The 20,005-nt window shown below is 37.1% G+C and overlaps 2 protein-coding genes across 8 annotated transcripts in view; both read right to left on the reverse strand.

The window, feature by feature from the left end:
• Positions 1-20,005, reverse strand: part of LOC114244176 (uncharacterized) — a 223,716-nt gene that overhangs the window by 105,330 nt on the left and 98,381 nt on the right. The gene's annotated exons all lie outside the window — the stretch shown is intronic.
• Snx6 (sorting nexin 6) lies at positions 88-17,012 on the reverse strand. Of its 6 annotated transcripts, none has more exons than XM_089737272.1 (12): positions 16,521-17,012; positions 15,379-15,513; positions 14,559-14,729; positions 13,679-13,800; positions 12,961-13,129; positions 12,038-12,197; positions 11,549-11,664; positions 10,911-11,020; positions 10,115-10,187; positions 8,636-8,653; positions 2,080-2,189; positions 88-1,299 (listed from the first exon to the last, which is right to left on the reverse strand). In XM_089737272.1, the coding sequence occupies exons 1-12, from the start codon at positions 16,524-16,526 to the stop codon at positions 1,206-1,208; spliced, it is 1,284 nt and encodes a 427-aa protein (XP_089593398.1). In that variant the 5' UTR covers positions 16,527-17,012; the 3' UTR covers positions 88-1,205. The 6 variants fall into 6 exon arrangements, with proteins under 6 accessions (XP_089593398.1, XP_089593397.1, XP_089593403.1 ...); XM_089737271.1 differs by having other exon boundaries at positions 15,379-15,516; positions 16,521-16,755; XM_089737277.1 differs by lacking the exon at positions 16,521-17,012 and adding an exon at positions 16,305-16,435.

The raw sequence follows: 20,005 nt of genomic DNA on the forward strand, positions 1-20,005 counted from the left end.
CAAGACGCTGGGGCCTCTTAAGAGGTTCGGCCCTCGAACAATAACAAAAAAGGTCAAACTCACAGAGGTAGACATAAAACAAACAAATTATATTTGATCATATATTTATATATAACACTTAGATCTTACTTACATTTTAAATGCATAGCCAAAACGAGTGATAACCAAACTATCATAAACAAAAGCACGATTATACAAATCTAAAACATTACATCCAGAAATGTAATTTACACAAAAAAATGAATGATCTGGCAACACTTCCATTATAATATGTATTGCCAACTTTAAAACCAAGTCCGTTCTTATTAAGTTTAACTAGGAATAGATTTGCTTCTAAGTATGTAGAAGGTAATTTGAGGCACTAAAAATTATTTAACGCAGAGAATTGAACTATCCCCTTTTGACATAAGACATATTTTTGCATGTAGGTTTTTTTGTTATTGTTTGATAAACACTAATGGAATCTCGACTTATAGACTATAATTTTTAATCCATTATTTAATGAAAGGTGAAATCTTTTTCACCGATGACCCATTTTACGTCTTTTTTACGAAATATATAAAAAAAAGGTTTTAAAATGCTCAATATTAAAATTTTAACCAAACCTGTATCTCCTACAGTTTTTTTTTTGCATATACATATTTTGTAAATGAGAATCTTTATCATCGAAGGTACCAACATCATGACCTTTCTGATGACTAAAGTTACAATTATACAGGGTACTCCTATATAACTATATAAAATAAATGGTGATAATTATACTAAACAAGAGGAATTCATAACAATATTATTATAATAATGAGCCTGAACATCTTATCTTAAGAAATGAACCCGCAATGAATGACATCCAAAACGGAATGACCTACGTATTTTGACTTCATTACTGTGTGCTTAGTACGAGTTTTTTTAACGTTCTCGATACCGTGAAAGTTAACTCAAATTTGTATGGAGTTGCAACGTTTGCCTACGTTTGCCGCTAGGGGCGCTGATCCAACTGCATACAAATTTGCGTTAACTTTTACGTTATCGAGAACGTTAAAAACACTGATCACACAGAATCCATTAACGCTTCATAAAATAAAATTACCTTATCACATCCGAGACATACGATTTGAAATATAGACTTTACAGGCAAAGAGATAAGGGTTATTATTGCCTGCTTCGAATTGGAATTTCCGATATTTTCGTTCCAAGCCGCATTCAGTTCACTGACACTCCCTAAGCACTTGAAGTGATTTCCTAAACAACTCCTGCTGTGACCTCGCGTGCTTTATCTCCAATTCCGCTAGTTCTATAAGGCTGAAACAATTAAAGTAAAAAATAAAAAATAAAAAAAAATAATGCCCTTGTAGGCAGACGACGAGCATACTGCCCACCTGGTGGTGAGTGGTTACCGTCGCCCATAGACTTCAGCAATGCCAGAGCCGAGTCGCTGCCTACCGTTAAGCAATCTCCACAAGCCTCGTTTGAAGAAGGACATGTCGTAACACTCGGGAAAACCATGAAGCTCATTTCAATGCCGAATCCGAAATTCAAGTCTACAAATCGCGGGAGATTTTTATAACTAAATTCAATAAACACAATCTCACTGCCCATTTACCTGACGTAAATTGAATAGCAACGCCAGTAGACATCCGTACATAACGCCATCACCACCTTGATGCATGAGGTAAATTCTTTAATACGACCCCCTCCCAACCCCCCTCTGAAGCCGGAACGCAAGTTTCTCAGCAGAAATAGGCTGAGTATAATTACCTGTGCGGGCTCACAAGGGAAGCAAGCGAGAAAGGGAGGGAAAGAAAGAGAGGGAGCTATACATTATTGTACACCAAAACAACATCTAGAATCAGTCAACAGGTAGGTCCAATTCGTGCAACTAGCGATCTCTTCTGAATTAACTATACTGAGACCTTATAACTTATATCTCAAGGTGGGTGGCGCATTTATGTTGTAGATGTCCATGGGCTCCAGTAACCGCTTAAAACACCAGGTGGGCTGTGAGCTCGTCCACCCATCGAAGCAATAAAAAAAAAAACAAGAGGCCATTACCACAAGCAGCTCCGAATGTTATAAACAAACCTTTTCCTGAAGGCGGCCACCCGTCTGGTCCTGAAGTCGATGAGCTCCTCCCTGGCTCTCGCGGACAGCTGCTCGAATTTAGCGCACGCCTCCGCCTGACCTTGTTCGGCCTGGAAGCAGATAATACGACAAGTGGATCAGGCCGAATTTTCGAGTAATCAAGTCTATCCTCCTCTTACGATTTGATCACGCGTTTGTAATTCTTGCCTATTGAAGATATAAAGAGGAGAATATACCGTTAACGTGGTTTTGAAAGGAAGACGATCACCTCACGGCACAGGGTCACCGAGGCTCACGGACACCGACAGCAAAAATCGGTCTTTTATAAGGTGGGATGTTTCAATTCAATCCGACGCTTTGGAATGGATTTAAATCACGTTTAAAAACACCCAAAACGTTTTTATCCGCATCTGTGCTTTAAATCATTTATTGAAAAACATAGTAAATTTTGTTCCTTTGAGCAACATTCTTAAAATAATACACAGATTTGTATGTATCTTTTAAATATATACTAGAATGTCTTAATATGTTTTTTTTGCCCGAGTAGCCAGACGAGCATACGGCCCACCTGATGGTAAGTGGTTACCGTCGCTCATGGACTTCAGCAATGCCAGGAGCAGAGCCAAGCCGCTGCCTACCGCTTAATACTCTCCACAAACCCGGCCGCTTTCCCGGCTATTATCTTCGAGTTGACTTTGATCGCTACCAAACTTCCGAAAATCAACCGCTAACATAATCTGAAGATTTCCTGAAATTGTCATTGATAACGTTCTAGTCGTTTCGCAGTTCATAGGGACGAACAAACAAATCGACTTTTATATTTTTATTTCGTTATAATTCCGCAAGGGGCCATTGTAATTGAAATAAGCCTGTTATAGAGAAGATGGTTGGCGCTCATCTAACGCCTGGGGAGGATTCCAGGCAGATAGCGTGCAGATGAAAATCCAAGTCGATGAAACCGTCAAACTTCAATATACTGTGGCGGGTAGCCATCATACAACGCAAGATAATTGACAGATGCCTGAATCTCTCTTACGACATTTTCAAGATAAAGCGCATATATACAAGTTCCGAACAACAACATTGGGACCGTCGGTCTACCGAGCAAATATCACCCGCTCGGTGGAAGATCTTCCTTTCGTCGTATAAGCCTCCCAAAATACTGTTAGTTGTTTATTCCTTTGGTATTTTTAGCTTCCTTTAGTTAGTCTGACAAAGGTAAAAATCGTTCTTTTTTTTTAAATAAAAATTGACGGTAGTTCGCAAAATATTCAAACGTCCATGTACAGGGTGGCCCATAAGTCCTTTGAAAAGTAAAATTTGAATAAAACGAACAGGGCGCGCGTGAGCGGTGCAGGGGAAGCGGGGGGAGTAACTTCGGTTTCTGGGAATTTAGTCGCGATGGAGCGTTTTACCGGAGCGGACCGTACGTTTTGTGTGCGCGAGTTTTATAAAAACGACAATTCGGCAACCGTTGCGCGGCGTAAATTTCGAGAACACAAAGGTTTACACAACTTTGACGACACTCCAACTCTTCAAACGATTAAGAACTGGGTTACTAAGTTCGAGGAGACCGGTTCGACGTTAGATAAACCGCGGTTGGGTCGCCCAAGGACGTCACGTACGGAACAAAACATAGACACAGTGACACAGTCTATTCGCGAAAATCCGACACAGTCAACTCGTAAGCGCGCCAGAGCATTAAACGTATCCAGGACATCGTTACAACGGATTTTGAAGAAAGATTTACATATGCACCCTTACAAAATTCAGTTGGTTCAAGAATTAAAGGAAACTGACGGTATTCAAAGACAAAATTATGCGAATGAAATGTTGAATCGGTTTACTTCCTTCAATAATATAATGTTCTCTGACGAGGCTCATTTCCATCTTAACGGGCATGTTAGTAAACAAAATTGCCGCTATTGGAGCCCCATCAATCCAAAACTTAAGCATCAGAAGCCCTTACATAGTCCGAAAGTGACTGTTTGGGCCGCTATGTCAGCCCATGGTATCCTAGGGCCTTACTTCTTTGAGGATGGCAGAGGGCGCGCAGTTACTGTTACGTCGGAGCGATATCTGGCTATGATCGAAGAGTTTTTCATACCAGAATTGCAAAACTTTTCAGGCTTTAATGCCAGGACGTGGTTTCAACAGGATGGGGCCACTTCTCACACCTCTAACACTGCTATGCCCGTTATCCGTCAACTTTTTCCTGGCAAAGTTATCTCTAAGAGAGGAGACATTTCCTGGCCTCCACGTAGTCCAGATCTGACCCCGATGGATTTTTTTTTGTGGGGCTACCTTAAGGCTAAAGTATACGACACAAACCCACGGTCAATTGAGGCCCTAAAAGAAAACATCCGCAGAGAAATGACAAGCATTTCAGCAGTGACGTGCCGCGCAGTCATCGACAATTTTAGACGTCGTTTGCAAGAGTGCCGTGATCGCAACGGATTACATTTAGGAGATGTTATTTTCAAAAAATAATTCCCGTTTTTTAAGCTTTTTATGTAAATAAAAATTTAATTCATAATGTAATTAGTTTTATTTTAATAAATTTTTTTTCATATCAAAGGACTTATGGGCCACCCTGTACAACGACTCCGTTAAAGTATTCGATACGTCAGAAATACGCGAGATTAAGGAACATAACAAAATACTAGTGATATTAATTAATTAAAAAATGCAAAAAAAAAAAAAAAGATGTCACATGAATTTGCAATAGTGGGGTGCCAGTGATTTTGGTGGAAATTCGATAGAGAAACGAACACTAGAGATGAGTCGACTATTATCAAAGCCGGCAATGTGACTTTTTATTGGTAAATCAGAAACACGAATTATTGACTTTGTATTCCATTGGCAGTCACAAAACTCTTCTGAACGACATCTTACATAAATAACAGGTTAAGTATTAACCTTTATTTAATGCAGCTTTTGAACCGTATTCTTTGAAGGAGACGATTATATTCAAATCAATCTGTATTGACATATCAATAACATTTTTTTGTCCAAATGCACAGATTGCCACCTTTGATAATAGACGACTCAGATATAGATATTAAAAACAAACCTGTTCATAGCACGAATGTTTGCTAAATACGGGAATCGAACCCACGACCCTCGGCGCAACAATCAGAGCTGCTAACTACTGCACCACCCGAGCCATTCAAACTGACACTGTTATTGTAATTTATTTTCAGTTGGGTTCACAACTGTCACACTAGGTTCACACTATACTAAAAATAATCTAGGCTTTTGCCGGATAATCCATTTTTAAATAGAATTACCGATGATGAAAGCGAATAGAGATCGGATTTGAAATCGTTGAAATGTACTTGACAATTTGGAGGGACTCATAATGACGGGAAGGATGGAAGACGATCCAGAGGTCGGAGCCAAAAAAGATGAAGTGGTCAAGAATCCATGCATTTGGACAAGAGACTGAGTGAGGGACTTCACTGCGCCACTGACCGATATAAGTGGCTACAGATCAACAAACAAAGGTCTCAGAAGTGCGCATCACGATGCTCAACTATGAGCGATTGATTGAACGAGGAGGAGGTAAGTAAACTTTATAATAATAACTAGCTTTTGCCCGCGACTTCGTCCGCGTGGAAGTTACTTTGGCATAAAGCTAAATTTTACCCCTCACTTCATTTACGTAGAAAATGAAAATATTTTTGTATTATAGAATATTAAGAAGCTATTTATGAGTATTAAGCGGTAGGCAGCGACTTGGCTCTGCCCCCGGCATTGCTGAAGTCCATGGGCGACGGTAACCACTCAACATCAGGTGGGCCGTATGCCCGTCTGCCTACAAAGGCAATAAATAAATAAAAAAAACCTATTTTAAATACCATTCCTTATTAGTGCTCCAATTGTATTGGTCTTACCGTGATGTTATATAGCCTATAGCCTTCCTCAATAAATGGGCAATCTAACACTGAAAGAATTTTCAATTCAAATCGGACCAGTCTTCGATCAATAATAGTACTAGATTAAGGATCAGGAACAAAAATAAGACGCTCCAGTGGCCACGTTTGCAGACACGAAAACATCTTCATTTCTTAGAAAAAAGTTTAATAATGTTAACGACTTCAGTTTATTATAAACCTTAAAACTTAAACATAAAGTTTAATTACCATTGCAAAATATATGTATTTAGGTCCTTTCGTCAGAAAAAGAATATTATGGAATAAATTTAAAATGTCACTTGAACATAAAAAGTCATCAGTACAAAAATATTTATTCTAAAATGATACTTAAAGCCTAATTTATAAGGTTAAAAATATTTGTTTAAAATTTCGTGCTTATTGTATTGTGGAACTAGATGTAGTTCTTGGTATTACATTTCAATGCTCAGAACACAGTAAGTATTGAAAGACATAGAGTTGCAGAATATACATATTTGTTTTAGGTTTGTTTTGTATGGTCGCAACTATTTTTGACCGATTGAAAAAAGTAGTAGATAATATTTTACATTGCCGCTATTACAACAAATAGGTGATAAAAAATAAAATTGAATAAAGTAAAAAAAATATGAAAGGAAACGCGAAACATGTTTTCCACGTATTCTTTATACAGAAGTAATTAAAACAATAATGTAGGTTTAATTACCTTTAAACAGATTCAGTTTGTTATAAAGCTGTCTTTTAGAAGTCATTTTTATATGAGCGGTTTCTTTTTTACAAATATAATGTAATCTTATATCAATGAATTTTTCTATAATCAGTTTAATTTAGGCTTATTTTATGGCTGTGTTCGTTTCCCCCAGAAAACAAATCCTTTTCAGCATATACGCTTAAAATATTTACACATACATATAAAGTTTTTTTAATACTTTTTTGCATTGATTTGCCACCACCATTGAACAATTCTAGAATTTTTATAAGGGTTCTATATTTCTTCTCTTTCTTTCGCGACAATATATATCCATTGTGCACAGCGACAAGGGGCTACTAGGAAATCTACAAACAAAAATAACATTATAAAATAACAAAACTACTCTATGCATTCCCTGTCCAAGAATAGGTGATGTTTGTTACAATAGTTGGTGCCTTGTTGCAAACATTGGCCAAACAATTACAATATTCGTAAATTCTGTTTTATTTACAATATAATTGTGTTTATTATTTTATGAAAAACACTTAATAATATAAATTTACCAAAAAAAGATATTCCTTCCAAAACCTTGGTGTTACGGTGGTTTTTTACTCAGTTTTTGAACGCGCATTGCAGCGTTTTGACGTCTTAGTGTTGGCTATGATTGGACCATACTAATTTGAAATAAGACCACAAATTTATTTGTGGTCTTATTTTTCGGGCCGTTTTTGAAGCGCTAATCGCGAATCTAGTAGTATTATTGATCGAAGGGACCAGTGGTTCCTGAGATTAGCGCGTTCAAACAAACAAACACTTCAGCTTTATAATATTAGTATAGATAATAATAATAATTTTTTATTGCTGAGGTGGGTGAACGAGCTCACGGCCCACCTGATTGACGTTATGTGTGTGGCGGTAGCCATCATATAACACAAGATATTTGACAAATGCCTGAATCTCGCTAACGCTAATCTCAAGATAAGCTCGCATATATCAAGTTTCGAACGACACTTGGACCGTCGGTCTACCGAGCAATATCACCCGCTCGGTGGAAGATCTTCCTTTCGTCGTTATATCTACAAGCGGTTACCGAAACCCATAGACATCTACAACATTCTACCGCCATTTACCTTGAGATATGAGTTCTAAGGTCTCAGTTTTAGCAGTTAATTTAAATGTATTTTACAAATCAAATTTTATTCTTGATTTAGGAGTGTTTATAACATGTTTCTATTAGCTTGTGTATGTAACGGAATGTTTGAACGTGATGTCCACGGACTTCACAGGCTGTCCGATTGACTTGAAAATTGGCGCGCGCGTCAGGACCAACATCTATACAATAGTTCTATAACTTCACTCTAATATCCTGACAAATATCGACAGGATAAAGATAAAATTAATTAGTAGTTCGATTTGCTGTTTAAGTTTTTTCTTTAAGCTACCCACATAACTTTTTATCTTATTTATCGCTATAGTGGTGCGCTAACGATTTTTTTTTTTTTTTTATTGCTTAGATGTGTGGACGAGCTCACAGCCCACCTGCTGTTAAGTGGTTACTGGAGCCCATAGACATCTACAACGTAAAATGCGCCACACACCTTGAGATATAGTTCTAGGTCTCAGTATAGTCACAACGGCTGCCCCACCCTTCAAACCGAAACGCATTACTGCTTCACGGCAGAAATTGGCGGGGCGGTGGTACCTACCCGTGCGGACTCACAAGAGGTCCTACCACCAGTAAATTCTTAATTCATATTATTGTAAACAGATAGAACATATTTACCTCTTGCACCACTAGTTCAGTTTGCTGTTTAAGTTTGTGTGTCTTTTTTAAACTACCCACATTATTTTTTATCTTATTTATCTCTAACGATTTCACATCTCATCAAGTGTTAAGTGAAGTAGACTTAATTCATATTAATCACATAGTAAACAAATAGAACATATTTACCTCTTGCACCTCCAGCGGCTGTGTCGCATGAACAAAATAGCGGTGTTTTAAATATATATCATGTATATATAAAAATAAAATGGTGCGCGTGAAATTTGATAAACGTGAAAGAAGTGAAACTTCTTTTGCGATGTGCAGTATTACGGCTTTCTGCATTTTTCATCCTTAAATCATATTTCTCTTGTAATAAGGAACGCTGTGTATAAGAGAAACGAACTAGCTCGCTTTGTCCTTTCCCCCTCTCGACTGTCGACTGCTTCGCGAGACGCTCTATCTATTTTCTCACTCTCGCTCTTCCTAAATTGTATCTTTTCTCTCTAACCGTAACGAATCTGTCGCGAGGTAAATTTTACTTTCAACGCGCCTAAAGAAGTTTCACTTCAAGAAGTGCTTGTATTAATGTTCTTGAAATTAAAACTAAAGAAATCGTGCGCGGTGTAGGAAGCTTAAAAGGAAGGTGTTCAGAAGAAAAAGAAGGTGTGATAATTGCAATCCTTACACAGAATGTAATGACCGTTTCAAATTCAAACAAAATTAAATTTATTTTTTAATTAAATACTTTTTAGGCTTTTTTCTTTGACGGTTTCCTTTTGTAGGAAAATTATTACATATATTATGTGACTGTGACAGCTGTCATAAAACGATGGAGGGTAGAAGTAATGAACATAATCTCAGTTTTTTTATTTTTTTATTGCTTAGATGGGTGGACGAGCTCACAGCCCACCTGGTGTTAAGTGGTTACTGGAGCCCATAGACATCCACAACGTAAATGCGCCACCCACCTTGAGATATAAGTTCTAAGGTCTCAAATAAGTTACAGTCAGTGTATAAGGGAGTCAATTACGGTGGCGCCACAGTAGCAAGTTGATGGATTTAAAAAACAGCGCCATAAACTATAACACTAGAATAATAAATTAAGTTTGGAAAGAAACACTTCCTACCTAAACAATAATAAACTAAATTGTTGAGATTTCAAATGCTGCATAATTTTTTACTATGCATATAATGAAAAATATTACATTTTTCAATCCGACACACTTCACTTTGTTCAAAACTGCTGTATTCCTATCATTACCACTTCCTACAGCACCGCTATTTATTTATTTAGTTGCACCAAAAAAGTGATCATCAATACAAAATATTGACAAATTGACAATAAGTACATGACAGATGTCACCTCAATTATAATTATTATTACATGTCACCTTAGTTAATTATACTCTTCCGACAACAACTTGCTATTTACAAGTGGACAGTTTTTCAAATTGTCCCCCCTTCCTAATGCGGTACTCCTTACTTCTACCCTCCATAGACAGGAATAAAATCATGAGACCATATTGTGAACTGCTTAATGAAATTTACAAGATAAGTTTGCATACAAGAGCCCCGAGGAACATTTCGACAGTTGACACTGACATTGACAGCATCCCTCCCTCCCTCCCCTCCCATCCCCTTATCGTACATCAATATTACACTTACAGCGTGAACATCTTTGTTCTTCGCTCTCGCCTTCTCCAAGTTCCTGTTGGCCGCTTCGTAGGCAGCTAAGCACCTGAACGAGGTAATATTCGGCATTAGGTCATCGTTCAGATTTATGCTGACGTCACAACTTTGTGACCCACCTTGAGACATGAGGTCGACATCTCAGTTGTATCGAATAACGATCCATTCGAAGACGACAAATGAAGTCGTTGTGGCCTGAAGGATAAGATGTCCGGTGCGTTCGTATATAGCGATGCACCGGTGTTCGAATCCCGCAGGCGGGTACTAACTTTTCTAATTAAATACGTACTTAACAAATGTTCACGATCGACTTCCACGGTGAAGGAATAACATCGTGTAATAAAAATCAAACCCGCAAAATTATAATTTGCGTAATTACTGGCGGCAGGACCTCCTGTGAGTCCGCGCGTGTAGGTACCACCACCCTGCCTATTTCTGCCGTGAAGTTGTAGTGCCTTTTGAAGGGTGGGGCGGCCGTTGTACTGTTCAAGACCTAAAAACTTATATCTCAAGGTAGGTGGCGCCATTTACGTTGTAGATGTCTATGGACTCTACATAAGCAGCAAAACAAACTACGAAGAACATCTTTAAATCGCGCGACTGCTTCGCCGCAGAAGCAGGCAGTACGGTGATCCCCAACCGGGCGTGCTTCCAACACCCCCAGTATCCACATCCAACTCCTGCGCGCAAACGGAGGTCCGGCTCCAACGACCTCTTCACCGGAAGCACGAGACCATTCTCCCACACAATCAAGGAAAAAACAGCCGTCTACCTGAGTCTCCTCACGAGCACCGCTTTTGCTGCGTGAGCGTCTCTCATGTAGTACCGGAGAGTGTCCGCCAGCTTCAGATCCTGGTCGGACGCCATGCGACCCTCGATTTTCTGATAACACAAACGGTTGATCAACATACGTGCACTAGATAGAAGAAGGAGTGGCTTACGTAATCACTCCGAGTGACAGGCAGTGGTTCGTGGACATCAATGACAAATACAGTTCAACCTTGTTTGAATAAGAACATGATAATGCAGTGGAAAATTCCCTTCAGGACCACATTTTATTGCTTATTTTGGGTGGACGAGCTCACAGCCCACCTGGTGTTAAGTGGTTACTAGAGCCCATAGACATCTACGACGTAAATGCGCCACCCACCTTGAGATATAAAGTTCTAAGGCCTCAGTATAGTTACAACGGCTGCTCTGCCCTTCAAACCGAAACGCATTACTTATGGTGCAGGGAATCGACTTATGATTGAGTACAGTGAAATCGTCCTTGGTATTTTGGTCAATGGAGGCACGTGTGCAGTTTTAACATACACTTCTATTCAGCTAAGTCGTAAAGCTGATAAAATATTACTTTAAGAGATTTGGTCCGGGACGAGCTAATAAAAATGTGTTAAAAGAAAATCTTACCCGGCACTTGTCAAATGTTTCGGAGGCCTTCGTGAGGAACCTCTCCATGGGAGGCTGCTCTCTGGTCGCGAGCTGAGTTATGCAAGACGACAGCTTGATGTGAGCGTCCGCCACTTCTGCATAGCGGAACAGAGACGAGTGGAGTAGAATGTTTAATAAATATTTAAATTTTGTTACTTTAAATATAAATTGTTTTGATTTATGGGGTCCTTGTAATAATATTGGGTAAAGCTCATTGTCTTGAGATCTAAATATTAAAGTTTATAATAAATTTGAGCACAGACAAGAATACTTTAAAATTTTTAATATTCACAATAACCTCCATATTATGGAGTTTTATTCTCACTTCTTTATAGCCTGTGTGTCCATTGTCCCCCCTTCAAGGGTGCTAATGTGATGTCAGCCTTTTTGATATCGTTTTTAAATTCAACAGCATATAAAACTAGCATTTGTTTTATAAGTAATGATTGTTGTGCACGCAATTATCACCTTTGTGCTTCGACGTCATACGGTCGACTTTAGCGACTGCCTCCTTGAGGTGCGAGTAGTATTCTTGAAGAAACGACGTCTCCTGCTCGAAGAAGTCGTTCACGTCTCGCACGGTCGCCCCGAGGTATATCTCATCAGTGGTTGTTGTCATTGACCGAACCTAAAAAATTTGAAACAAATAAGTCCTGTCATTTATATATAAGGTTAAACATTGTATATATCAAAAGTGACTTTGACGAGCTTTTTTGACAGATAAGCCTACAACCCAGGATGGTAGGTAACCCTCACTCCCTGTATGGCAGCAGCATAGCGTCTAGCTCTAACCTTATTTGAAGAAGGACATATCATTCCAACATACTTCTTTTTGATTACATAGAAATAATGTTCTTGAAAATTTTGTCTTCCCAGTAGTAGTAGGATGAGATGTGAGCCTACATGAGTTGGTACCAGTCTCTTATTGTGAACTAATTATGAATTCCAGTTTAACAATATTGATTATTCCAATGCAATTGCGTTTTGGATATAATATTTCAAGATATTTCACACTTCAGATAACATAACAGTCTTCTCGCATTAAAACTGTATAATCTCAAAACATACTAATTTTACAGGAGAGTGTTTTAAAGGTTTAACGTGTGATATGTTTAATTATTAATCATCTTTGCAACATTTATTTTTTATTTTTTACCAGTTACATTAACTGTCGTTTAAAGTAAGATAAAATTTTGTATTAATTTTGTTAATAGTAGTCAAAATATAGGTAAACTAAAAAAAAAGACTAAAACTAAACTACGCTCTTTTGACAGTATTTATGAGAAAAATACTAGTGATACCAAATGATTCCACATATTAATTAACTCAATTTCGAATATTTTTGGAAATTGTACACTTTTAATGTGAAAAGATGATATTTCTTTACTCACCAGTCCGCCAATGAGGTCCATCTTGCCTCTTGGCTTGGCACAAAGATCCTGTTCGTACTCCAGAAATACCCTGAGGTGAGAGTCCCTGCGGAAGACCGGATGAGCAGCCAGGCGCTGGAGGAATACTTCGTGCATCGCCACCGTCTTCTTAAAGGTCGCTAGGTACTCGCTGGTAGAAGCAAGAATAGTGCACTGTTAATATTTTGAAGTCATCATAGAATTCTGCACCATCATATTCATAGGGCTCAGCTTATATAATAACTTTATAGTTACGACATTAATAATCTATACATATAAATTAAATTGGAGTGTCTGTTTGTAATATGGAAATAACCGCTTTTTACTACATGCCTATAAATATATATACAATAGATACATCAAAATATATTTTTATACATTTTGGTCTGTCTGTCTGTTTTGGCTAATCTCCGGAATGGGTGAACCGATTTTGACGAGACTTTCACTGATAGGTAGCTGATGATATATAGACTAACTTAGGCTATATTTTTTAGACCAGCTTCGCCCCGCGGCGTCACCCGCTTTACGACAATAACCGCGGGTAACATCGCGGGAGTCAGCTATCAATACTAAAATTTAATGTTTCCGAAGCGAAGCGAGGGCGGGTCGCTAGTAAGAAATAAAACCAACCCTCCAAAAAGCCTTATAAATTATTTGTGGTACAAAATCGCACATTTTTTGGTCCAAATTCTTCACTTACTCTTCCAACTCTTCCTTCATCTTGAGGAACTCTTCCCTAGTGAGAGCTCCCTCCCCCTCACCCAGTCTCTGTAGCTTCTCGCGAGATGCGTCGAAATCAGGACGAGGAGGTGCTGGAGGGATCTGTGCAAAAAATATTTAGGTGACCCCTCTTCACTGAGACTATTTACTAAATCAGTATCAATACATATAACAAACAAGTAGAGCCCAGTGTCTGTACATTGAGGAAATATAATCAAAGTAGATATTGGTACTCCTCTAAAAGAGTAGTAGAATATAAGCCAGAGTTTTATTTTCTGTTTGTTGGTACACACTACAGAACACATTTAAAAGTGATAAGATCTGTCTCAACATATTACGACAACGTCTATGATGACAGAATTATAAAAATAAAGTTTACCATAGATTTATAAGGCAGAAGTATAACGTCAAACAAAATTTTTTCAAATCAAAAGTTCTTTGTAATAGTTCAATGTATAGAAATATATTTTTGCCTAACAGTAATGTAGTGTACAAATACGGTTAGTTATGTTAAAGAAATTTGATAATGAAATGATTGAGAGTTTTGCAGAACATTTTGTTGGCCAATTTTTTTTTTTTTTTCGGACCGATGGCCGAACCTCCTAGGAGTTCCCCGCGCCTAGGGGGCGCGCGGGGTATGTGAGACTCAACGATCTGCAGGTGTTGAGAGCAGACCGCGGGCCCAAGGAATTTAGGGCCCACCAACTAAACGACTCCCCTGCACTCTTACACCCGGCGTCCGATCTCCGTCCGGGGGCAAATTAGCTCAATGTAGCTTGGCAATTAACAAATTTAAAATGAAAATATATACTGTAATTTACATTACAAATGAGTTTTAATTAATAACAAAAATATCTTACTATATAACCAGCATATTCCTCATTCTCTTCATAACGGTCATGTAGCCAGACAAACTCCTCGTGCTGACGTACTACTATGAACTCTGATTTTTGGAACTCCGGTAAAGTTGTTTTGGTGTGAACAGTGAACTTGACTTTTTCTTTTTCGCTTAGAGCATCTGATATGTCTACCTATTAGAAAGATTAATTTACTTTATTTTTTTTTGTTACTATTTAAAGACGGACACCTCAGAACTTAACCGTGTAAGGCTCGAATTAACAAAATTCAGAGACATTCAAGACAACAAGTCTCTATGGTACTACACATTCCAACTGCAACTCATTATTAATTCATGGTCGAAACAAGCAGTAGCGTAATACTTTTACATGATTACAAACCACGGTAACACCATTTTATCGCCAATCGTGGATTATAAAGCTTGACCTTAGAGATATAGTGTCAACCTTAGAGATATAGTGTCTGTGCATGTCAGCAATATCAAGTGCTTCATTGAGACCTCAATAATAAAAGCAATAAATAAATTATTAGTACTAATCTATAGTGAAGGGTGAAGTGAAGAGAACTTATGAGGACCCTGTGTACTAATGAGGTACTCTAGGAACATAGTGAAAGCCACCAAGTCCTCTTTTTTTTATTGTCCTTGTAGGCTGAAGAGCTTACAGCCCACCTGATGGTAAGTGGTTACTGTCCCCCATGGACTTCAGCAATGCCAGGTGCAGAACCAAGCCGCCGTCTACCATTAAACCATTTTGTATTTTTAGCCTTCAATTTCGAACTGATTGTTGTATTACAGAAACAATCAAGATATGAGTCACTTACCAGAAGACTATTATCAGCTAGACAGACATTCTCATTTGGCTTCTTTTTCTCGACTTTTGTGTCCATGGTAGCTGGAGCTGGGTCAGCGATCGGAACAGTTGACAAAGGGTCCTGCGATGAATCTTCCACACAGTCCTGCTGAAAAAAAATAGCTTGTTTTTATGAAAAATAATTTTTAAATCATAAGTTTATTAACGTTTGTTGCCATGTCATGTACACTTGTATTTAAAACAATTTGTATTACGGGCTCCATATCACTAAGGATGAATAGATCTGCTGTGTAAATTATTATCTGATATTTCCGTTTTATGTGGGTGTACCTATTCAAGTTTTTTTATTGACCTTGTAGGCAGACGAGCACGGCCCACCTGATTGTGAGTGGTTATCGTCACCCATGGACGTCAGCATCCGATCTGCCTACCGTTAACTAGACAAGCCTCGTTTGAATTACAAATCATAAAATTCATGTACTTAATAGAGGTACAGGATTGACGGTAAGATATATTAGAAGCTCTCAAAGGTACATAAAATCATCTATCCTATTTCCGTTGCGATGTTTATATGAGGAAAAAAACAAAATTATACTCCCGTATTGAATATTGATTAAAAAATCATTTATATTCTGTTCCAGGAGTATTCTCAGTATGTTAAAAATCGTTTTTTTTTAATGGCATCTGCTAATCTGCCGATACTTTCAGCAATTTCTGCCAGTGTCGTGTTATGGCTACACATGGAACATTGTCAAGCTATTTAAACACACTTAATATTATGAAAAGTATCCAATTTTGGCAATAATAATGGTGCCTGGGACTACTCGTTATTTGACGTTATTACGAAACCTGTTTGTTATTTAAAATTCAACTTCGACCAAAGAAAACAAGAATCAATTTGTAATATAATTACAATCCACGTCACATCTAAATTACCGTTTAAAATACACCTTAATGGCGGAGAAAACTAAGTGTTTTAGATAATTGAACACTTTAACAGCATAAAAATTGGATATGATTAATAATAACCGAGATATGCACGGATTTTTATTATCTTTTTACTATTAACAACGGCAACGCCCCCTGTGCGAATATTTTTTTTAGAATACATCGTTTAAAATCTCCTTTACCAATAATACAGATGAAACTCACCATCATATTGTAAAAGAAAGGGATTGTACGGTTTAAAATTAGAATATTGAAGGGATTTTCGTAATTTAAGCACTAAACAAGGAAAAGCGAGTCTACCGAACGAAACAAATTGTTGATTTTAATTTAATCATTTAGTGATTGTCAAAAGTCGATTTCAAAACACCTCAGTGACAGTAGGTAATTGATTTTTTTAGTGCTATCTACGGCCATGGTTGTTTATTTTTTTAGGCTCTCGAAACTATTCCTGATTTTTTTTTTGTTTTCAAGGAAATCGGCTGCGGATAATATCTGCGAATGCGAATAATGTCTACGAACTCTCCGATGACTCTCAGACGAACAATACAATATTAAACAAAACAATATTAAAAGTTAAAGGACGAAATTGTTGATGATATTGATGACAATCATAGCGGAGAGAGTTTTTAATCAATGCTACTTTTGAAAAGGACAGCTGAACACACAGTTTTTTGTTTTATCACTCTCGCCTTAGAAACTTCGCATAAAAATAAGCCACGAACCAGTTAACGAATGATGTCACTAGCAACTTCATACTATACTGAATACCTTAGAGCTCATATCTCAAGGTGAGTGGCAGCGTTTACCTTGTACATGTCTACAGGCTCCCGTAACCACTTAGCATCAGGTGGGCCGTGACCTCGTTCACCCATCAAATGCAATTAAATAAACAATAGTCTTGTTTAATTGAGTTTCCTCAATTATTTAGGAAACCTCTATCAGTATGTAGTGCTTGGAATACTTTGGACTAGGTTGAATTAATTTATTGATTGGAGATTAAAAGCATGCGTGCAAAAATGGAACAGAGCTTATAATAAACTACTAAAAAAGTAGAATGTCTAAGAATTTCACCCCGAACCGTTAAGAAACCATTAAGCAACTGTTATTTGTAGGCGGCTTGGCTCTACCCCTGGGATTACTAACGTCCATGAGCGATGGTAATCACTCACCGTCAGGTGGGCCGTATGATCGTCTGCCTACAAGGACAATAAAAAATCTAGATCATGTAAAACTCAGGGAATCTTTCGCTTCGTGAAGCGAAATCAATAACGCAAAATTTACAAAGTAGAGTTTAATAAATGAGATTTTTTTCCTAAATTTGGTTTTACCGTATTATTATTTTACAAATATTTACTACTGGTAAAGAAGTTGACGGAAGAGTCCATTTCAATCCTGTTGGGCGTTTCGATAGTACACTTTATGGGTTCATAGAATATCTGACGATCAACACTGATGTATTTCGGCAATACTTGAATTATATCAAAAGTCTATTCCCGCCACCTACTATACTATCGAAAATAAAAGTTTTGAAGTAATTATCAAATATTTCTAAGTAACATATGAAATCAAAACCATAACAATAACGATGAAGTCAAAAGATTTGAAGTGAATGGCGCTACCAAGTTAAACAGTACTTCATAAGTTTAAATTATCACTTCTACGGCGTGTAGGTACACGTGTTTTCATTTGGCCTGAGCTTAAATCTCCGTTTCATTACCTGTTCTTATTTTTTACTGTTCGCTCCTACAGAAGATCATAACTATTTGTGATTTTCCTTCATGGTGTTCAGTCATGGGTTATATTGTTCTCGTGGTATAGACTAGTACTAGCCGCTTTCTCTACCTATTTGATCTGAACATCTCGGTGACTGGTGTTCTGCCTATAGCACGAATGCCTTCAAAATTATGAGCTTTCCTAATTCGCTATGTTATTGATTTATTACTCAGTCTTATTACGCAGTTTTGTGGCTGCAGAAGCTAAACGCACGAAGCAGTGGTTACATCTCGAATTCGATTTCTAGCGCTTAACTCATTTGATCGATGAAGTGACCTCACCATAAGCCAAAAACAGTAAGGGCAGTGGTAGTTATGAGTAAATTGATAGTCGCCCCATGGGACTTATGACAATTTGTCAAACGATCGACACCGATAGACATCTAAAATTTGCCTAAACCTGCCATTAACATGTATGACTCCTTACTTATTACCTCTTGAATTAGTATCCGGTATGGTCTAGTGGCTAGGATACCTGGCTCTCTGCCTCTTGAAATGCTCGCTGGAAATGTCAAGGTAATGTTTTATAAACTAAACATTAAGGGATGTGAGTTCTTCAGCTAGCTTTATGTTTGGTAGGAAATAGTCACAGTTATGGCAGCACCGTATTATTAAAAGCAAAGGAGGACTTTTTGGCGGGATCGCAAGAAGTGAAGTTGTGTGATTTGTTTTATTTTGTCTATTTAGTGTTTCTTCAGGTTTAAATGTGTAATAACGGTGGTTTATTAACTGTTTAATATCTATGAAAGTGCACAAATGTGGGAAAATGAAACAAAGCCGCTGGACGCAACGGCTCGGGATCCTCCAAAAAGTCCACTAAAAAAATTTCAGTAAATAACCATCATTTTACCGAGATTATATTTCATCACATATCATCTCATTTCATTTAATTTCATCCCAGTTGATTAATGTCTCAAATTAATCATCTTCATTTCATTTCATTTATCTCCATATTATCATTTTTCATAAAAATAAGAATATAAGTTAAAATAAGACATAACTTAAAGGTCTTAGTTACCAGGTCATATAATCCCTTAAAAAAAAAGCAAAGGAACCGAACCGATGAATGAAAGGAAGTTTAGTAACAGGGGGGTGCAACTCCCAGGTGAATGAAGTTAGCCCCTCAAAAAAATTTTTTTTTCCTATTTTATACTTATTTTCTATTAATTCGTTTGTTCATCATTTGTTCATGATTGTTCACTGTTAATAATTGTTTGTTCTGCATTTATTTATTTTAAAAAAATATTTAAAAATATACCTACAAGTTAGCCCCTCTAATGCAATTTTTAATATTTTTTCATCCTTAATGACTCGTAAATATTCATTTTCGATTGTTCTTATATAAAACACGTTTGTTCTCTTTCGAAATTACTCGTTTTTTGTTTAATTTACTATTTTTATTAGTTGAATAAATGTATGCAAAATATGTGTACTGCGCATGCGTCAACTATAATGCCTAAACTTTCTACGCGGTTTTAATCGTGAAAAAAAAAACAAATATAAATCCTGAAGGAGCAATTAATTGGTATACAGTTTAATTAAAAAAATTAAAAAATAAATAAATGAAATAATGTGCATTGGCGTTAAGTTAGACCAAATACATTTTTTCCATCCTCCTACTTATCGTTATGAAGGTATAAAAAAGATAGGGAGTTCACATAGGTAATATAAACAAATAAGTAAATATGTTCATTATTTATCTTTCAAGAGATAATATAGGTATACATTATAATAACTTTTTCACACAGTCGAAATTATATTCCTAACATTAGTAAAATAACATTTTAATACGATAGGTAAGAGGATGGAAAAAATGTATTTGGTCTAACTTAACGCCAATGCACATTATTTCATTTATTTATTTTTTAATTAAACTGTATACCAATTAATTGCTCCTTCAGAATTTATATTTGGTTT

The sequence above is a fragment of the Bombyx mandarina genome, chromosome 23 (assembly GCF_030267445.1).
Source record: "Bombyx mandarina strain Sakado chromosome 23, ASM3026744v2".
NCBI classification, from domain to species: domain Eukaryota; kingdom Metazoa; phylum Arthropoda; class Insecta; order Lepidoptera; family Bombycidae; genus Bombyx; species Bombyx mandarina.